Genomic DNA, 17,931 nt, shown 5'->3' with positions numbered 1-17,931 from the left:
TCCTTTAATCTTATGAGTAGGTTTTCAGAAAATGTGAGAAAATGGAGAGGAGTACTAAAGATGAAGAGTTAATGAAGACTGTGATCCAAATTTTTAACTCCTAATGGGTAAAGATATAAGTAAAAAGTTGAAACAAGAAATAGTGAATTGGGGTGGTTACTGTAGTGGAACTGAGAGAGGTGGATGTAAACTGTGAAGGTAAATAAGAAGTAAATCTTAGGTTGACTATTTAAGTGTTCTACCAGGCTGTAAATTGGCATCTCAAGTGGAGACCTGTTATTTGGATATCCAGGAATAGGAAAGTGCAGATGGGTATTAAACAAGCAGATCACCTCTGCCCTTGCGAGGGCTGGATAGCAGAATAGTTCAATTCAGTCTTTCGGTTTTGTGTTCCTATAAAACAAACAAACAAACCGCTTTTATTCTTGTTCTCAACACTGTGGCTGGCTCCAGATGTTCCTGGAGTGGTGGTTATTGCTTTGGTTCTGACATTTAGAAGAGAAGGGCTGCCTGTGTGCACGTTAAAATAAGGTGTGAGCGTGATGTGCATGCACGTGTGTAAATACAAGTTAAGAATGTCCTATAACATGTGTCTCAAAATTAGCCTTTTATGACTTGAAATGCCTCTTCTAACAGGAGCAAGTTAATGCCAGAACTGCTAGTAATGGCTTTCTGGAATGAAAGGGGCTAAAACTTTCCAGATATTTTGCCATCTATAACTTTCAGAGTCCAGGGGTTAGGAGTCTAAACTGCTTTTCGTATGTGTTCTGTTGTCATGGTTTTCAAGGCATAAGACTCAATCTGCCTTTTTATTTTTTGTATTTTTATTTTTCAAGAAACTAGAAGGGAATTCTGGCCTGTGTTTGGTGGTGGTGGCTGTTCCCAGGTGTTTCTTAAACCACCCACAGTTAGTATAGCGTGCCACCTCTTTAATTTTGTATTCATAAGTGAAACCATTGAGGTGTTCTCATAAGTATGTTCCACTTATCCCTATTTTTTTTAAGTCTTTGAAAAAGATGTGTAACAGGGTTTAAATGGCTTGTAACCCTTTGAAGGAAATTATAATTCATTTTAGGAGAGGCACTATTTCATGAAGTGATGAGAACATCACAGCTTTCTGCACAGAGGTTGAAAGCTGAACGAGGCCAGTCTGGGACTTTGGCTGCCCATGAATGAATCAACAGGGTGGTAAGAAAATATTCCATATGCTTGGGTTTCCCAGGACACTTGTGCTGTTTCACAGCTAAAAAATCTGGTCTGAGCAGGAAAAGGGGGCCTCAGCCGTCTGAGTTTTTTGTTGCATGAGCTGAAGTGCAGGAGACAGAGCTGGGCTGGTTTTTGCATACGGAGCACAGACCTGCTAGGTTTGGGCTGCTGTGGCTGGGAGCTTCCAGGCTTCCAGGTCCTTGGAGCACATATGCACCGAGCTTGGAGAATATTCTGGTTGGATGTGAACGTAGAGGGTGTCTGTGCAAGCTTGCAGGGGAATCTTGGAAGCAAGAGTGTGGTGGTAGGTGGAGAGACAGCATTGGAAAAACTGTGTTAATACTCTGTCCTCTCACAGGTTTGGACAGGAGTTTTCCCAGTTTGCTAGGGGATTTAGTCCCAACCTTTTCTGTGTTGCTAAACACTAAGCACAGCAAGTTCAGCACTTACCTCTACTTGGCTTTACTGCAGTCATTAATCAATGAAGACTGTACTATGAATGCTGTGAGTGAATATGTGTAGCTTAATCTCTCTCTCTCTTTATCTCTTCCTCTCTCAGCACCAGAAATTGCCCTTGCAAAATGAGCCAGCTTCCTCCGAAGAATCCTTTGGCATCCCCAGTGTCAGAGGGCATGAATTCCAGGGTAGAGGCTTTGGACAACTTGTCAATGGACAGTTTTTGGCTAGAAGTAGAGAACATTAAACTGAGCGCTGAAGCCGAGCAAGAGGAATGCAGCCTTGCGGATGTCAAAACACAAGAGGGTAGGTTGCCAAAAATGTTGGGAGTGAGGAGAGGAATGTGAATATTTGAAACAGAAAATTTGCTTGTGCACCTGAATGATTTATAAGCATGTGGGAGTATGTTTAGAATATTATCAGTCAATCAGAGATAGACATGTTATTTTAATTGGGTGGTGGGTAATGCCCTGCAGAAGGGGAGTGCTGACCTGGCCTGGTTTTGGCTTCCGAAGCAAAGCTGACTTTAAAGGTCAGTCACAGGAGCATGTTCAAGGCTCCAGATTTTTTTCAAACAGCCCCACCAAGTGGAGGGGATCTCACTCCCAGTGCAGGTGGCTGCATGGTAAACACCCCGTGAAAGTTGACTGTGTTTTGGAAGGTTTGTTTATGTACGTGGTTCTGAGATTCATTATCGTGGCTTTTATGGGAACTGCTTCTGTGGAAGGCAGACTGTTCCCTCTCTAAGTCACTGTTCAAGAAAACACAGTAAATATCCAGAAAGCCTGGAGTCCTTCCACACACAAGGTTTTTCCAGTATATATATATATATATGGGGGTTTTTTTGTTTGTTTTTGGTTGGCTGGTTGGTTGGTTGTTTTTTTGGTTTTTTTTTTTTGTTGTGTTTGTTTTGTTTTTGTTTTGTTTGTGGGTTTTTTTTTTTTTTTTTGGAAAACTGTTTCATGTGCATGGGGTGTTTCTGATGGACTTTCTGTAGCACTAATATTATTCAGTGTTTTAGAATATGTGAAACCTGAAGTAACTATATGCAGTGTTTTGGAATAACTAGAACCAATTGTATTCCAAAATTTTTGGAATACAATTGCCTCTTATAGAATCATAGAATTTTTTCTGTTAAAAGAGATACTAAAGCCCAAGTTATTCCACCCCCTGCCATGGGCGGGGACACCTCCCACTAGACCAGGTTGCTCAGGGCCACATCCAACCTGGCCTTGAACACTTCCAGGGATGGGACATCCACAGCTTCTCTGGGTAACCTGCACCAGTGCTTCAACACCCTCCCGGGAAGAATTTCATCTGGATATCTAATCTAAATTTCTCCCCTTTCAGTTTGAACCTCAATTTAGTCTTTGTCCTATTACTGCGAGCAGGAACCTTTTCCTGATGAGCATTTCCTTTTGACATGGGAGGTACAACATCCTGGGGTGTTTGGAGGGAAGATAAGTGGTGACATATACCCAGTGATCCCACAGTTTGGGATCACACTTTTCCTGGGTCCATTTTGAAGAAATAAGGTCAATAGCTCTCCTGGGTGGATGGGGGGGCTCTGGAGAGAAGGATGTGAAGATCATCATCTGTGTTTGCCGTAGCAGGCAAGACATGATAAACATTAGGGTTTGCTGATTGTGTCCCTACATAAAGAACGCAAGTTTGCTTTTTAGAACTGGAAGAGATGCAAAGTGACCCTGAAAACAAGTGCATCAGGAAGGAGACTCTGGAAAAGAGACCATGCCATGAGATGAAAGACTGTCTAGGATATCCGAAAGATTGATATGCTGGAGGCAATTTGATTACTGTGTGTAAGCAGGAAATGTCTTTTAATGCTGTGTATTAATCTGTCAGGCAGGAGCTGGCTACTTAATTGGCCACTGAAACCAGACAGACTTGAAATAATGCTCTGAGTAGCAAAGCCTTCCTGACGGGCTGGGAAGGATGCTGCAGCACACTTGGGCTCCTGGTGCCTTCTCCAAAGGAGCTTAGGCAAATAAGGGTTGTGCTGGGAGCATTGGTGATGAGGGGAAACTTGGGTGGTGTGGAGGCAGGGTTTGACTGGTGCCTGTTGGCTTTCACACCTCTGCAGCTTCTGGTTGGAGCATGGAAGTTTTGAGGCTCCTCAGAGCCAGAGGCACCATTGCTTTTTGCATAAATCCCAGGAGTGCTTGGACAGTGGCAAACAGCTCCATCTGGAGATAGCATGACTCAACCTGAGAGATGGCTGATCACAATCACAGCACAAGGGACGGTGAGGAGGCTATGTGGAGATAAGGCATTGCTAAAAAGCTGACCCAGATGGAGAACTGGCTCCTGTGTAAGCCCTGTGTGAGGGGAGGTGTTGTGGAAAGCTGCTCCTGACCTGGTGTCAGTGTAACTGTGCAGAACTGGGTCAGCTGAAAGGTGCTGATAGTCTCGTGGCCTCACTAATGGTCGATGGGAGCAGAAAGTAGCTTCTTCCTGGAACACAAACAGCATTGTCCTTTCCTTGCTGTTGCTGTTCGCCCAGCTCTCCCCAAGGCCTGGCAGTGCAGCTGGCTCACTGCCACTAAAATACCTGTTTACATCCTTCCAGCACGTAACCATGCCTGAGAACTGTCTGCAGAGTGATCTTTCTCCACCTTCAAAAACTAGATAAGAAGCTGTGCTTAGTGTTTAGCCTGAAACTGTAGGATGTCATAGCTTTAAATACCTGGAAAACTGAATACATTACAAATGCTCTTTGTGGCCAGCTTATGTTTCAAGTAAGTCTTTAGAAGTGGTGTTCATAAGCTTTTGCAAAATCATTCCTAATTGTTCTCTGCTGAAGTGCTGCTTGCTCACAAGGCAAGTTGAAGCAGCTCTCCAGGTTCAAGCTTGCAGCTCAACTTCTGTGGATCTCTCTGTTCTGACCTGTTTTTCTTCTATTTTTTATCCTTTCCCCCATAAATAACCTATTTTGCTGGTTTCCTTTTGTGTTACTGGCAAACGTAACCTGGCCAAAACATTAAACAGAGGAATTACAATCTGGTGCTTTGGCATCAGAAGGGGCAGTAGGCTCACGTGGATGCTCCTTAGTATTGTGTACTAAATTTGTTTCCTGTTACGACTGGAATGGCTATTTTCAAAATTTGCAAGCAATACGTTTCACTTCCTCCAGTTCCCAAAGGCAAAATAAACCAGAGGCTTTTTTTGTGTTGTTCTGCTGTGAAACCATGGATGTAGGACAAAAGTACAGTGAGGAGTTGTGAGTGGGACCACAAGTGGCAGTGCCCAAATGAGCACTACCAGGGGGATGCTCTTAACTGTTAGATACTGTTGGAATCAGACATAAGAAAAGACCAAAACTCAAGACCACGTAGGAAAACCAGATAGTTTGCCAGAAGATTCATTAAGGGAGTTACTTGACTTCAAGTCCAGGTCTATTTGTTGTGGTGTGATGAAGAGAAATGTTGTTTCATTATAGCACCTAAAAACACAATGAATATACTCTGAAGGCTGAGAAGAGTTTTAATTGTCACAACATGTGTTTGCAAGCTACGTGAACACAGAGGTTTCTCCAGAAAAATTGAGTTATTTAATCTCTCAGGAAGAGCTGTTTGGCTGCTTCGTTATTGATGCAACAATAATAAAACTTGGCCTGACTGTGTCAATCAGTTCAGTTTTGATTTTTCTTTTCCCAGTATAACCTTTGGTAGAGCTGTACTGGAGCTGCCTGCAGTGAATTAATGTGGTGCATAGAACAGAAAAGATAAAGGTTTTGTGGTGTTTGCCGTGTAAAGTTGAAACTACCTGCTAAACTTTTTATCTTTCAAGTGCCTTGCTCGGGGCACTTTCTCACTTGCACTTCCTTATGAGTGCAATCCATAAGAAAAAAATTGTCTTCTGTGTTTGAAGTGCAACTTTATTGAGGAATGAAGTGAACTTGAGCTTTTTTTGAGTGATGCTGCTGTACTGTCTCTAGGCTTCTCACACTTCCTTCTGAATCTGAAATGGTCTTTAATTTTAGTGATGTTTTGAATAGGCCCAGACATAAAGGGATTACACAGAGCAAGAATAACTTTTTTGCTTTTGTTGAGTGTATGGATACCAATCCACTTAAAAAGGTAAAGGGTAGGGATGGTGTAAACAAGTACTTCTGCAAGTATGTTAAATAAAATACATTTGAATCTACTAGATCAGGGTCCGGATATTATAAGAAAAAAGAAGCTGGTATACAGGCATATGTATAGATAAATAAAAATTCAAATAAATAGCCAAGAAATTTGGAAAAGTACAAAATGCAGTGTTATGGCTTCTCATAGACCTTTTGTCTGTTCTCAAGAAGCTGTCAAAGGATCACTTGTGCTTCAGGGAGACATTGCCATTCCCTCTGGGGTGGCTATGTGCGATTGCCAGCTGTCAGAGCTCCCCTTTGCACAGACAGCTGGGTACCAGGTAATAGGGCTAAGAATTTGAGAACAGCTGTGGCTTCCTAACCAGGATGTGTTAGGAATCTAACCTAAACTTCCAATGATGTCACATTGCCACCTCAGAAAGGGGATGGCTCAGACTTCAGGTTTTCTGCCTCTGAAGCATTGCAAGCACCCAAATTTCCTTTATCTGCTCACTCTTCCTTCTCATCCCTTGCCTGGCAGAGGGAGAAGCTGAAGCTGAGTGGCTCCAGGACGCAGGTCTGTCTGAGCTCCTCGGAGACCGTGGCTCGGACAATGACAACCTTGTGCTGCTCTCCACCCTGACCCAGACCCAGGCGGCTGCCGTGCAGCGCCGGCTGGACACCTACTCCCGCTCCCGCAGGAGGAAGAACAAGCACCCTGTGCGTGATGTCCGGGACATTTTCGGAGTGGCCAGCTCAGAGGTTTGTTGATTTAGTGGGATCTCTTGAAAGGCCTTGTTGCCTTCTGGTGGCTGACTTGCCTTTCTGGGTCTAGGGCTGCTATCATGTCCAAAGAGATGATTTCATCCCCTGAGCTGAAATGGAGCTGAGATTGGAGAAATTCTGCATCCTGGTTGCAGTGCTGTTAAATTATTACAAAACCTGCAGATCCATAAACTTCCTAGAGGCTGCTGGAACAATTTTGTATCCTCTATATTGTGTCTACAGCACGGCAGCCTCATGGAGCACTGGTATCATTTGGAGCCCCCTTGTGTCTTCTTTGTTCCAGTGACATGTTAAATAATTATTAACCAAAAAAAAAAAAGGACTTCTTAAGTTCAGTTCTGATAAGCTGACCTCGTGCAGCTGGAAATCCTGGAGGAAGACCAGAACTGCCTTTTTTGAAGGGTTTGGGGTTTTTTTGTTTGGTTGCCTGGGTTTTTTTTTTTGGGGGGTGGGGGGGAAGGTTGGGTTTGCTTGCTTTTGCTAGAGAATACATAACAACTGGCTTTTCAGCTGTTTTCCTGCAGTTCTGTTCCTCTTTTCATTGTAGTCAAAACAACATTTTTCTTACTTTTCAGGAGACAGCAGCAGAGAAAGAGGAGTCCAACCCAGATCCGTTGTGGCAGAATCTGCAGACTGCAAATGCACAGAGAAGTAGAGTTGAACTGAATGAGGAGTAGGATCTGAAATAGGGCTGAAACTGGAAGGAAAGATATATATGTATATATATACAAGTAGTTGTCATTAGGAGTTGCTGCTCAAACTGGTAACCGTAACTCTGCAAGAAAGCAACTGAAAAATGAAAATAGAATCAGTCTAGTAAAGATCATGTGGTGAAATCCTATAAATAGTATATACAATTGTGTAAGGAGAAGTTAGCCATAGGTGTGTCCTGTAATTTAAGGCCATACTTGTCTTACCAGTGGTCTGATGATTGTAGCTGTAATGTTATGACTTCAGACTAATCTTGTTTATTGATCAGTGTCAGGGCTGTGCTGTTAGAACTCCGTGTTTGTATGTTAATGTAGGATTTTGTAAAAACAATAATACCAAATATTTTTTAGTACTCTTCTAAGCTCCACCCTCCTGGCTTTCAGAAATTCAAGACAATTTCTCTTCTGTATCAGAAACCCAGGATTACTCCTGCACAGTTCGAAACCCTGGAAAAGAGGAGGTGTTCAACATGGATGTTGCCTATTCAGAGCAAGCAGCTGTCCTGCTCAAGGGATCCTTCCTGTCTGAACCTAGGAAGTTAAAGGATGGAAACGCTCTAACTGTAAGCACTGAAGGAACTTCTCCTGCTTGAATTTATTAATCTGTTCTTGTCAAGACACTCAGTTTGGTTTTATGACCAGCTCTTGAAAACATCCTCTGTGGATAGTGTTGCAATGGGTCTCTATTAGGTATTTTTGGGTACATAGTGCTTTTATCCTTGCAGTGTTGGGCAAGGATAGACACTGTGTAGTGGAGGGTCAAAAGAAGTAAGGCTTGTATCTGAAACTATCTATTTTGACACAGATCTGTGTTGTTTCCTCTGACAAGGGGAGAGTAATTGGACTTTCTTATTCATAATCCTAGCAGTTTTCTTCTTTGCAAATGAACTGGACTGCTTCCAAAATCCAAGAAGATCAGGGTGGATATCAGGCTTTAACTTAGATAAATTGGGATGTCCAATATGATTAAAGAGCAATACTGAAAAGGGAAAATATTTATTCAGCTAGTGGTTGAGTAGGTGCAGTTTTGGTCATGTGTCTGGTCTTGAACACAGCAGAATGAACAGGTGCCTGGTTACGATAAGGAGTCATAAGAATACAGCAAAAGTTGTTTACTAGTGGAGTAAGTGACAACTTGAACTGAACCTTTTGGGTGTGTATGTTTTCCTTTAGAAATTTAAGATCCTCAAGGGCAGACTAGGAGTAACCAGGATTGGAGACCTGTCTGCTCAGGACATGAAGAAGATCCCCACACTGGCCCTCATTGAACTGACAGCTCTCTGTGATATCCTGGGCTTTGAGCTGAAGAGAAACAAAGCAGCAAAACTGAAAACAACAGGTTAGTTGTTTTGTTTTGTTTTGCTTTGTTTTTTTGGTTTGGTTTTGGGTTTTTTGGTGGATTTTTTTTGTGGTTTGGTTGTTTTTTGTGGTTATTTTTTTTTTCCTTCTGGTGCCTTGTTTTTTTATACACATCTTCTCATAGATTCATGTCCCAAATGTTAGAACAGAGGGGGTCTTTGATAAGAAACCTTGTGACAGGTGTGTTTTCCTTGATCCTGGAAGTCACTGGATCATGACATCAAGACCTAGTACCACAGTTATATCTGGCTATTAAATGCATTTGTCTTGTTTAACTGTTCCTCTCTTTTTCCAGTACGTATACTTGTAAAAGTGCCACCTGAGTCTGCAGTGGGCGATAAATCCCTTAGACCTGTATTAGAGGTGATACAGACTTATAAACTGTTGTTTCTATTGTAGAGAAAAGGCTTTTTGGAGTACCGCTCAACACCCTGTTGGAAAATGACCAAAAGCTGCTCCCCAACACCAAGGTTCCTCTGCTACTCCAGGCAGTAAGTTCTCTTCTGCTTTCAATCACACCTCTGATCCCCAGTCATCCTGTGAAAAGGAAGGGCTGATTCATCATCCTCTGCACCTAATAGCTTTCTCATTTCCCCCTTTAATAGCTGTTGTCCTGCTTGGAGAAGAGAGGACTTGAAACAGAGGGCATTCTGAGAGTTTCTGGGTCTCAGACAAGGATCAAGGTATGAGCTCTTTAGCAGTGTTTAAAAATGTCAGAGATGATCAGGGAGCATTTGCTAAAACAAGTATCTAAATAACCCAAAATAATAAATATTAGTATTTATTAATAACCTGTCTCGTCTCCCTTCCAAGTAAAACTAGAAATACCCTGGGAAATCTGGGAGTGCATACTGTGAGGGTCTCTGCACTGTTTTGACTTGACCGATTGCCCTCCTAGTGCTCAGCTACAGAATTTTCCCATATACGTGCTTGTAATAAATGCCATCTTTTTAATAGAGTCTGGAACAGAAGCTGGAAAGGGACTTCTACACTGGCCTTTTCCGCTGGGATGAAGTGCACCAGAATGATGTGTCTGGGCTGCTGAAGAGGTTCATACGGGAGCTGCCAGCCCCGCTGCTAACAGCAGAGTACCTCCCTGCTTTTGCTGCTGTGCAAAGTGAGTCCTTGCTCTGCCTGCTTGACAGCAGTTTGCTGATTTGTGCTCTTCTTGCAAAGCTCTGTTGGCCTTGAACTCTCTTGTCAGGTGTGTTGGGAGCCTGTGGATCCAAAGGGAAATACAGTGCATGACTGAGAGTCATAGTCACTGGTGCTTGATTGAATACGTCCTTGTACACTGTCCTGAAGTCTTACATTATGTTGTGTCATTTGGGGTTACCGCATTGCTGCCATGCTGCATTAGGTCATTGAAAGAATTAGGACAAGAAAACTCAGCTGTGGCAGCTGGCCAGGGTGTACAATCTTGGCTTGACTGCAGGTAACACAATGTTTTGCAAGCACCTTGGTTGGAGGTTTGTGCCTCAGTGAGTGGTTTGGATGGGTTAAGCTAACTTTTTCAATGCACAACTTCTTTGACCAAGAAATGGGGAATAATGGGGTCATTTGGTGCCCTTTGAGGGAATCAGAGTTGCTGGTAGACTGTATACTCTGAAGGAGATGAGGCAGTCTTCTAAAACATGGGTAATTCCCTTCATAAGGACAGTATGAGCTTGATTTGCTTCTATAAAGCAAGTTCTCAAATCCTAGACAACAAACACTGCAATAAGTAATTGCCTTATTCTTTGGGGAGGTTCCCTGCTCAAGAAGAATAGTGTCAGAAGCCTGATTTCTCTGTCCTGTTGTTGCTCTCCCTATCTAGATATTCCAGACCTGAAGCAAAGGTTGCAAGCTCTGAACCTCCTGATCCTGATTCTGCCAGAGCCCAACAGAAACACTCTAAAGGTAAAAGTGCTTGTTCTGGTTTTAACTGGAAAAATATAGAATCGCTTAGGTTAGAAAAAAAAACATAAAATCATTGAGTCCAACCATTAACCTGACCCAGCCAGTGCCAAGGCCATCACTAAACTGTATCTCTAAGTGCCATATCTGCATGACTTTTAAATAAGCACCACCTCTGGCTTTCTGTGCTTTATGAGAGCTATGGTGGTTGCTGCTGCTTTTTTTTTCTCCTGCACAGTTCAGCTTCCAGGGTACTAAAGGCAAGGCTGACTTAGCACCCTGAAAACTTTAGGGTTCTGGAATACATAATCCAGCCAAAGATGATCTGTTCATGGCTCTGGTGAGGCATGAGGTGAAAGAATTATTCCAAAAGGGTTTATTTTTCCACAGCTGGGAATGGCTTTGAGGGGATACTAAGGGAAGGAGGGGTTTATCTTCAGATTCTGCAAATTTTACTATTCGACTTTGTAAATTGCTATCTGCCAAGGAGTAAGAGCCCATCTGCTTCCCACACTGTCTCTCCTGATCTCTAAGCGCTGGACAAACTAGTATGCTTAGTATAGTTGCTTGTTGCCATCTTAGTATTAGAAACTCATCACTGAACTTCATGACTGGGGAAAGAGAATTTGCTCATGGATAACAAGAAGAAAAAGCTAATTAAGTGATATCTCCAGCAATTTTCACAGTCTTAAGTCTCTTTCCCTCTCTTCAGGCTCTACTTGAGTTTCTCAGCAAAGTGGTTGCCAGGGAGAAAAATAACAAAATGAACCTCTGGAATGTTTCCACGGTCATGGCCCCAAACCTCTTTATGCACAAGGGGCTGCCAAACAAAATCCCTGAAGGGAAGGAGAAACAGCTGGCAGAGGGGGCGGCTGATGTGGTACGGATGATGATCCATTACCAGGATCTGCTCTGGACAGTAAGTTGCACACATGTTTGGCAGTATGGTGTAGCAGTGTCTTGGTCTGGTTAGAGTTAGAAGAGGGGAGGGAATAGTCTTGAAAGTTTCAGAGGAGTTAAACATTTGTAGGCAAATCCTCTGACTGAGTTCCAAGACTACTTTGTCTTCGAGGTACACAGATATTTTGTCTATTTCAGAAGCTTCATAAAGTGATGATTGGGTTGACATCCTCATCTCTGCTTGATTTAATTCCATTTTCTCCCTTCTCCCCTGCCCAGGTCTCCTCTTTTCTGGTAGCTCAAGTGAGAAAGCTGAACGAGAGCAACAGCAAAAGGTACCAGTTCTGTGACAAGCGAATTAAAAATTTGTTGCGCAAGATTCATGTTGATAAAGATAAGGTGGAAAAGAACCAGGCCGAGGTGAGTTGGGGCTTGGAAAAAGCAAGCCCTTTCATGGCAGTGTCGAATGCTTTCATGAGAACTTAGGAAGCTGTAAAGAGGGATGTTCTCTGAAGAGCAAGAGAGAGAAAAAGATTGCAGAATAGTGAGGAACAGTTTCCCAGACTGTTTTGGCCAGATCGTGGCAAAGACCGATTCTGACAACGAGAACATGAAATACTTTTCAGGCTACAAAACACTTGGTGCAAAGCAGATGAAGAGGGAAGAGACCAGGAACAGAAATGCTGGTCTTTGCCTCACGTGAAAAGCAGAATTCCTGTTGCTCTGAGTGCCCTAGGTGTTGGCACAGATATATCTGCTGTGATAAAGGCAGACTTATTTTAAGGAACTTAAACAAAAAATTTAGGTTATAACAGCAGTAGTGCATCTAATTTTCTATTTGCTCCACAATGCTGTTGATCTGTATGGAAGGGTTTGAGGAGGAGGTTCTTGCTACTTAAAAGGAGAAAAGTTCCCTGATGAACGATATGGCTCTGCTCACTCTCATATTGGTGCAGACTGAGATTGCTTAAACAGATGTTTCTATCAGATCTATTTCAGTATCAAAGTTGGGGAAAGATCCTTGGAGCCCTTCTGCCTGGGTTTTTTTTGTTGCCATCGTAGTTGAATATGTGCAGGTCTGTAGGAGCTGGGTTATATCAAGCAGGGCTGGATTTGAAATACCACACAGCACTGGGGGTGCAACCAACGATGCTCTAAGACCCAACTTTAGTCTGTAGGTAGAAAATAATAAATTGAAAGTTTAAATATGCGTTCCTAAAGAAAAGTCTACTTTCTCATAAGCCAATACATTCTCCACCATCCATACTGGCATACTGAGATGATGTCTGCCTAAAATATGGCTGTTAAGATGAAATGTCACTGTTGAAGGTGCTGTCATTTTGGAGAGGGCAGCTACTGTTTAGGCAATCAAACAGATGATCCCATGCTTAGGAAGCAGTTAACACTGTTCTAATGGGCTCAGTCTTGTGCACTGTTTTTGCAGAGGTTTTGGGATTGCAGTATTAACTTACAGCAGGTCAAATCCTGTGAGAATAGTTCAGTGTTCTTGGCAAAAGTTCTGAGAAGTTAGTTCATGGAGTTGCTGATTAAAACAGTATTGGAAAAAAAAAAAAAACAAAACACTTGGACTCAGCTTTGTGATGGCTCAGTACTTCCTTTCTTTGGAAACTACCTTTCTGAAATTCAGTAGTCTGCAATCCAGCTGTCTAAACTCTTTTTACAGTAATTTAAATGAATTTCAGAGAAGTCATTCAGACTCTAGCAAACCAGTTTGTCAAGATTTCTTGCAATAAATCCTATTTTCATCCAAGCTTGTGTTACTTCTGGTGGTAGTGCTGGGTTTGAACAGCAGAGAGCACCAGCGCCCGCTGATGGAGTGCACAGATCTCCTCTCCCGAACACAACACCGAAACGCTAGTGATTTATTTATAATGCTCACCTTGATGCTTCTGTATGTTTTTAACCTGTAGAATGTGTGGAACAAGGAAAAAAGCCTAAAATCTCTGAGCAGCTGGCTGGATAGATTTAATTCTTCACACTCTCCAATCTATTTTGAAACTTGGGGTTTTGACTGATAATAAAGTCTTTAAGCACTTTTTTTTGTTTGTTTTGTTCAGCCTTTGAAGACTGTGAAAGTCCACGCATCGCTCCTCCTGAAGGACTCGCTGGAGGTGCATTTGAACAATGCAACCAGGGTTGCGGATGTCCTGAGGCAGTTTCAAAAGAACCTGTGCCAGAATGGCTGGAATATTGTTAACACTGTCAACCTCCTCAAGTGGTAAATTGTTTTTTTCTCTGCTTAAAAAAACCAAAAAAACCCACAACCAAAACAAAAAACTAAACAAAAAACTAATTGGTTGCTGTTTTCTGTCTTGTGGCTGAGGTGATGTGGCAACACAGTGAATCATGAGGAGACTGTTCTCTGCTTCTCTATTCTAAGCAGTGGAAATAGTGTGTTGGATGGGGAAGTCAAGTATTAATTCAGCTGAGCGATTCCATTCTGTGCTCAGGCTGTCAGGAGGTCAGTGGTCCCATCCCCTCTGGACTGCTGGACAGCCAGTGAACTCCAGCAACCTTGCTGAAAGGAAGAAAAACTGGAGTAACATTGACCCTGCAAAGCAAACCCTCTCTAACTCACCTGTAAAAACATCACCTGTGCAAATTACCTGCCTGGAGTAGTAATCTCAACATGAATGTTAATGTCGAGATTTCCTAAAATGAGCTCTGCAATGCCCTCCTATGCTCTAGAGGTAAATTGCTGACGTAACCCAAAAAATGAACACAAGAGTTTCTGCCCTACTCTGTCACCATTCCTGCAGAATGTGTTTAGAATGTAATGTGGCAGTGCATCTCCTGACTGTGTCACAAAAGGTGTCTAGACAAGGAGGATGGAAGGGAAGTTGGCTGATTACGAGTCAGCTGGTATCTCACTAACAGCTGCCGAAGTCTTCCTGTAAATGAGCTTCTCTGGAGTAGTCCATGAGTTTTTGAGGAATGCTGACAGTGAACTTTGATACTTATGCCTGTTGTTTTCCAACTGAAAAGTTAGTGTTTGCATACAGCGTGCTGCTTGCTGCCAGCGAGGAATAGCTGCCTTGGTGGTTTTTTTTTTCAGTTTCGAGTGTCCTTCTCAATACCTGTTCAGGAGGATCAGCAAGGTGTCTGTACCATGGCCTGTAGCTTCCTTGACCATTGCTGACCTCAGAACCACAAACAATTCTTTTGGAAGAAACGGTACTGAGCAACCTAACCTGTCTTTGCAAAGATTTAACTTCAGTGTTTTTTTCTTTCTGCAGTAACAACTCAATAGAGTGCCCAAACTTACTTCTGTATGAAGTGGGAGGTAATATTGGTAAGTACAAAAGGCAGCTGAAAATAAGGACTCTGACACCCAGTTTTTATGCTTAACTTGTTTCAGGAGGAAGTTAAACTTCTCCGTGCAAGTTATGCTGGTGCTTCACCACCCTCAGAGTGAAGAATTTCTTCTTATTATCTAATGTACATCTACTCTCTTTCATTTTGAAGCTATTACCCCAGATTTGTAAAAACACTTCTGAATGGTGTAATATTGAAATTAATGTGAACAAGTACTAATTTTTAGGTGGGGGGGAAAACCAAACAAACTCCCAAACCTAGCAACTACAGAACTAAGGATATTAAAAAAAATGTGGTTTTTTTTTCTGAACGTTCTGTTTTGTTTTAATAGGTGAACATTGCCTGGACCCAGACACTTACCTCTTGGACTTGTACCACATCAACCCCCATGCTGAGTGGATAATTAAGCAAAACCCATCTTATCCTCGGATGTTCTAAGGAAAAGATGAGGAAAAACAAAGCATTTGGTTGAAGTTTTTGGAAGGTGTGGAAATAGAGGCATTTCTGGTGTAGTCACAGACTTGTGACTTTGAAGGAAAAACGACTTTATTTACTGCTTCTATGGCAGCTGGCAGTGAGAGTACACGAGCCTACCTGCTAACAGAGGTGTTGGAAACAAGCGGCAATTCTTACGTAGAAGAGTTTGCATGGAGAATGACTGTTCTTAAACAAAATATCCCCCCAGAACAGGTCCTGAAAGCAAAGCAACAGTGGTTGTGCAGCAAATATGAAATGTAAGAGAAGAAAGGTCAACTTGAAGATTTTAGAAAACGTCTCTTTTTTCTGGATTTGCTCTTCTTTTTTTTGGTTGCATCCACCATTTGGAGGAGAGACAGTCAAATTGCTGCAGTGGTACTAAGGATATCGCCTTGGTAAGGTCCATGATTGCCTCGTGCACATCACCAGAAGAAGGTGAGACCACAGGTTCCTCTAAGAGACACTGTTATGTTCTTTGAAGAATGAAGAAGGGTGTTTGCAGAAAGGTCAAATGGAATGTGATACCAACATCCTGTATTTAATGACTGCAGATAAATACATACACAACACAAGAACATAACTTTCCTTGCAAAAAAATGGACAGCAACCTTTCAGATGTGCAGTGTGACGAGAGATGTGTGTCCCATACAGCTCTGCTGGTAATGCAAAGCCAAATCTACAGGTTGCCACTGATGAGGGTAAAATATGCATTTACTTTGCTGGACAACCTATATGTCAATAGATAACAGGAAATATTCTGAAGTTAATTTGAGGTTAGTAATCTGACCTGGCCACATAAACTGAACATCTTTGTGGAGGATTCTGTGTGAACATGTCTGTCCAAAACAAACCAAGCCTCCCCTGAGATGTGAAGTGGCTGAACTGAGAGGTCCATGCCTGTGGCTGGTCACACAGTGGGTACTGAACTGAGCCTTCATTGCTCCGGCTGCAAGTTTCCATCCCTCACAGCACAGTGTGGTCACTGTGGGTGGAGAAAGAGGGTAGAGCAAAGCATTTGCACCTCCCATCACTGCTGCATCATCATCATCCAATCCCAGCTCCAAGAGGACTCTACTTGTAGAGGAGGTGCACAGAAGAATTGCATTCCTTTGTGATGATACTGAAATAGGTTATGTGAGAGAACCCACTGTGCAGTTTCAGAGGATGGAACACGCACTGTATCCAGAAATCTGGATGTCTCTTTTTATGTACTGTTTTTAAACACTGTTGGATGTTTATGCCTGTGGCAGAGGCAGGGCTGCCCTGCAAGTGTATGCTCAAAGTATTTCATTTGCCAAATCCTAACTGCACTAGTGACAATCTCCAGTATTATTTCTTTTGTTAAATAAACTGGTTTCCTTTGCAATCTGAATTTTCCCTCCTCTCCTTTTTTCCCCCAGGCTGTTGAGTAGCCTTTCTTATTCTTTATTTCAAACTCCTAGTTTCAGTTGTAAGGGCACTCCACTCTGTGATTTTTCTGTCTGTGTGGTTAAATTTGTGTGGTGGTAAAGATCCTGTAAGAACAGGTGAGCCATAGTCCATATTCTTTCCAGCCTGTTATGAACACTATGTGAGTGGTGGTGATATCTTAAAATTATGCATATATTAGAGAATCTGCCTAGCATTTTTTAATTGAGATTATGCAGATGCATTGACTGGCCCATCTTCATAGCTGTCTTCTTAAGAAATGATAATACAAACTTGCAAGAAATCCACCTCCCAACCTTGACCGAGATCCCCAATGTCAAGAATTCTCGAGGTGCCTCTTTTATAGGGTTTAAATTGTACCTAAAAGAGCCTGATTCTTTTCCTTGAGGATGAGAAATGTGTCTTGAAAGATCAAGCTGCTTTAAAATGGGGCATTAAAAATCAATGGTACCTATTCACTCATCACTTGAAGAATTCTTTGTTGCAGTGATGGAGTTGGCAAGGAGCAAATGCTAGGAATGTGATAACCTGAGAAATACCCAACTCATAAAGGCATGGGTATGAGCTCAAAGATCCTTTGCAGGCTAAATTGCACCCCTGCAAATCACATAATGCTGCATTTTTTTTCCACCCCTCATATGCTGGTTTATTGAACATACTGTCAGTATGTATTGAGGGGTCACTACATCACTGCTGCTGTAAACTACAGATGATTGGGGTTTTTTGAACAGCAAACAATGTGAATCAGTGCTATGAAAACCAAGGTTGGTGGGAGATTCTTATGAGACAAATAAGAGGTCTCAAATATGAAAGGAAATGTAAAAAAAAAAAAAAAAATCAGCTATTTTCAGATGATGAATGTGCTTTTTTTATTTTCTGACCTATCTTTGTATCAAAAAGTAAACACAAATTTTTCAGTCACTGATGTACTTTTGAATGCTGGCTTTTAATAACGTTTTTTACAAATTTTTAATTCTGTATTTGAATTTCATTTATTCAGTGAAACAATAAAAATATAGTGAAATCTCTTGGCTCCAATTTCATTAGTGGCTGAGAATAAGTTAGCGTGTCTACGAATGCCAGTAGGATTTGTCCTGGGCCTGAAGAAGGATGTACCTATGGTCTAAGTGAGCTGGGGAAGAATTTTGTGTTAGAGCTTCAGAAAAAGTTCCTCTTTAGATGATCCTGTGGTTCTGCTGCAAAAGAATGATACAGGAGGAGAAAGAGGGGGATGGTGATGGGTATAAAAAGTCTAGAGAAAGGTTGATGGGAGCTGAAGTTGAGCACTAA

At 42.1% G+C, this 17,931-nt stretch overlaps 1 protein-coding gene across 2 annotated transcripts in view; it reads left to right on the top strand.

Annotated features, from left to right (window-relative positions):
- ARHGAP40 (Rho GTPase activating protein 40) overlaps positions 1 to 17,579 on the top strand; it is a 37,093-nt gene extending 19,514 nt beyond the window's left edge. For both annotated transcript variants that reach the window (XM_050314007.1, XM_050314006.1), the window contains exons 2-15: positions 1,766 to 1,968; positions 6,291 to 6,511; positions 7,111 to 7,186; positions 7,660 to 7,808; positions 8,419 to 8,584; positions 9,004 to 9,095; positions 9,210 to 9,287; positions 9,562 to 9,721; positions 10,421 to 10,503; positions 11,213 to 11,419; positions 11,680 to 11,820; positions 13,479 to 13,639; positions 14,658 to 14,713; positions 15,068 to 17,579. In XM_050314007.1, the coding sequence (XP_050169964.1) occupies positions 1,788 to 1,968; positions 6,291 to 6,511; positions 7,111 to 7,186; positions 7,660 to 7,808; positions 8,419 to 8,584; positions 9,004 to 9,095; positions 9,210 to 9,287; positions 9,562 to 9,721; positions 10,421 to 10,503; positions 11,213 to 11,419; positions 11,680 to 11,820; positions 13,479 to 13,639; positions 14,658 to 14,713; positions 15,068 to 15,174 (1,878 nt within the window). In that variant the 5' untranslated portion in view covers positions 1,766 to 1,787 and the 3' untranslated portion in view covers positions 15,175 to 17,579. The remainder of the gene's footprint in view (positions 1 to 1,765; positions 1,969 to 6,290; positions 6,512 to 7,110; positions 7,187 to 7,659; positions 7,809 to 8,418; positions 8,585 to 9,003; positions 9,096 to 9,209; positions 9,288 to 9,561; positions 9,722 to 10,420; positions 10,504 to 11,212; positions 11,420 to 11,679; positions 11,821 to 13,478; positions 13,640 to 14,657; positions 14,714 to 15,067) is intronic.
- Positions 17,580 to 17,931: the final 352 nt, after the last annotated feature.

This window comes from Myiozetetes cayanensis, unplaced genomic scaffold (assembly GCF_022539395.1).
Source record: "Myiozetetes cayanensis isolate MyiCay16 unplaced genomic scaffold, myiCay2020 scf19, whole genome shotgun sequence".
In the NCBI taxonomy this organism is placed as follows: Eukaryota; Metazoa; Chordata; class Aves; order Passeriformes; family Tyrannidae; genus Myiozetetes; species Myiozetetes cayanensis.
Note: the sequence above shows the minus strand (reverse complement) of the source record. Positions and strands in the feature narration are given on the sequence as shown.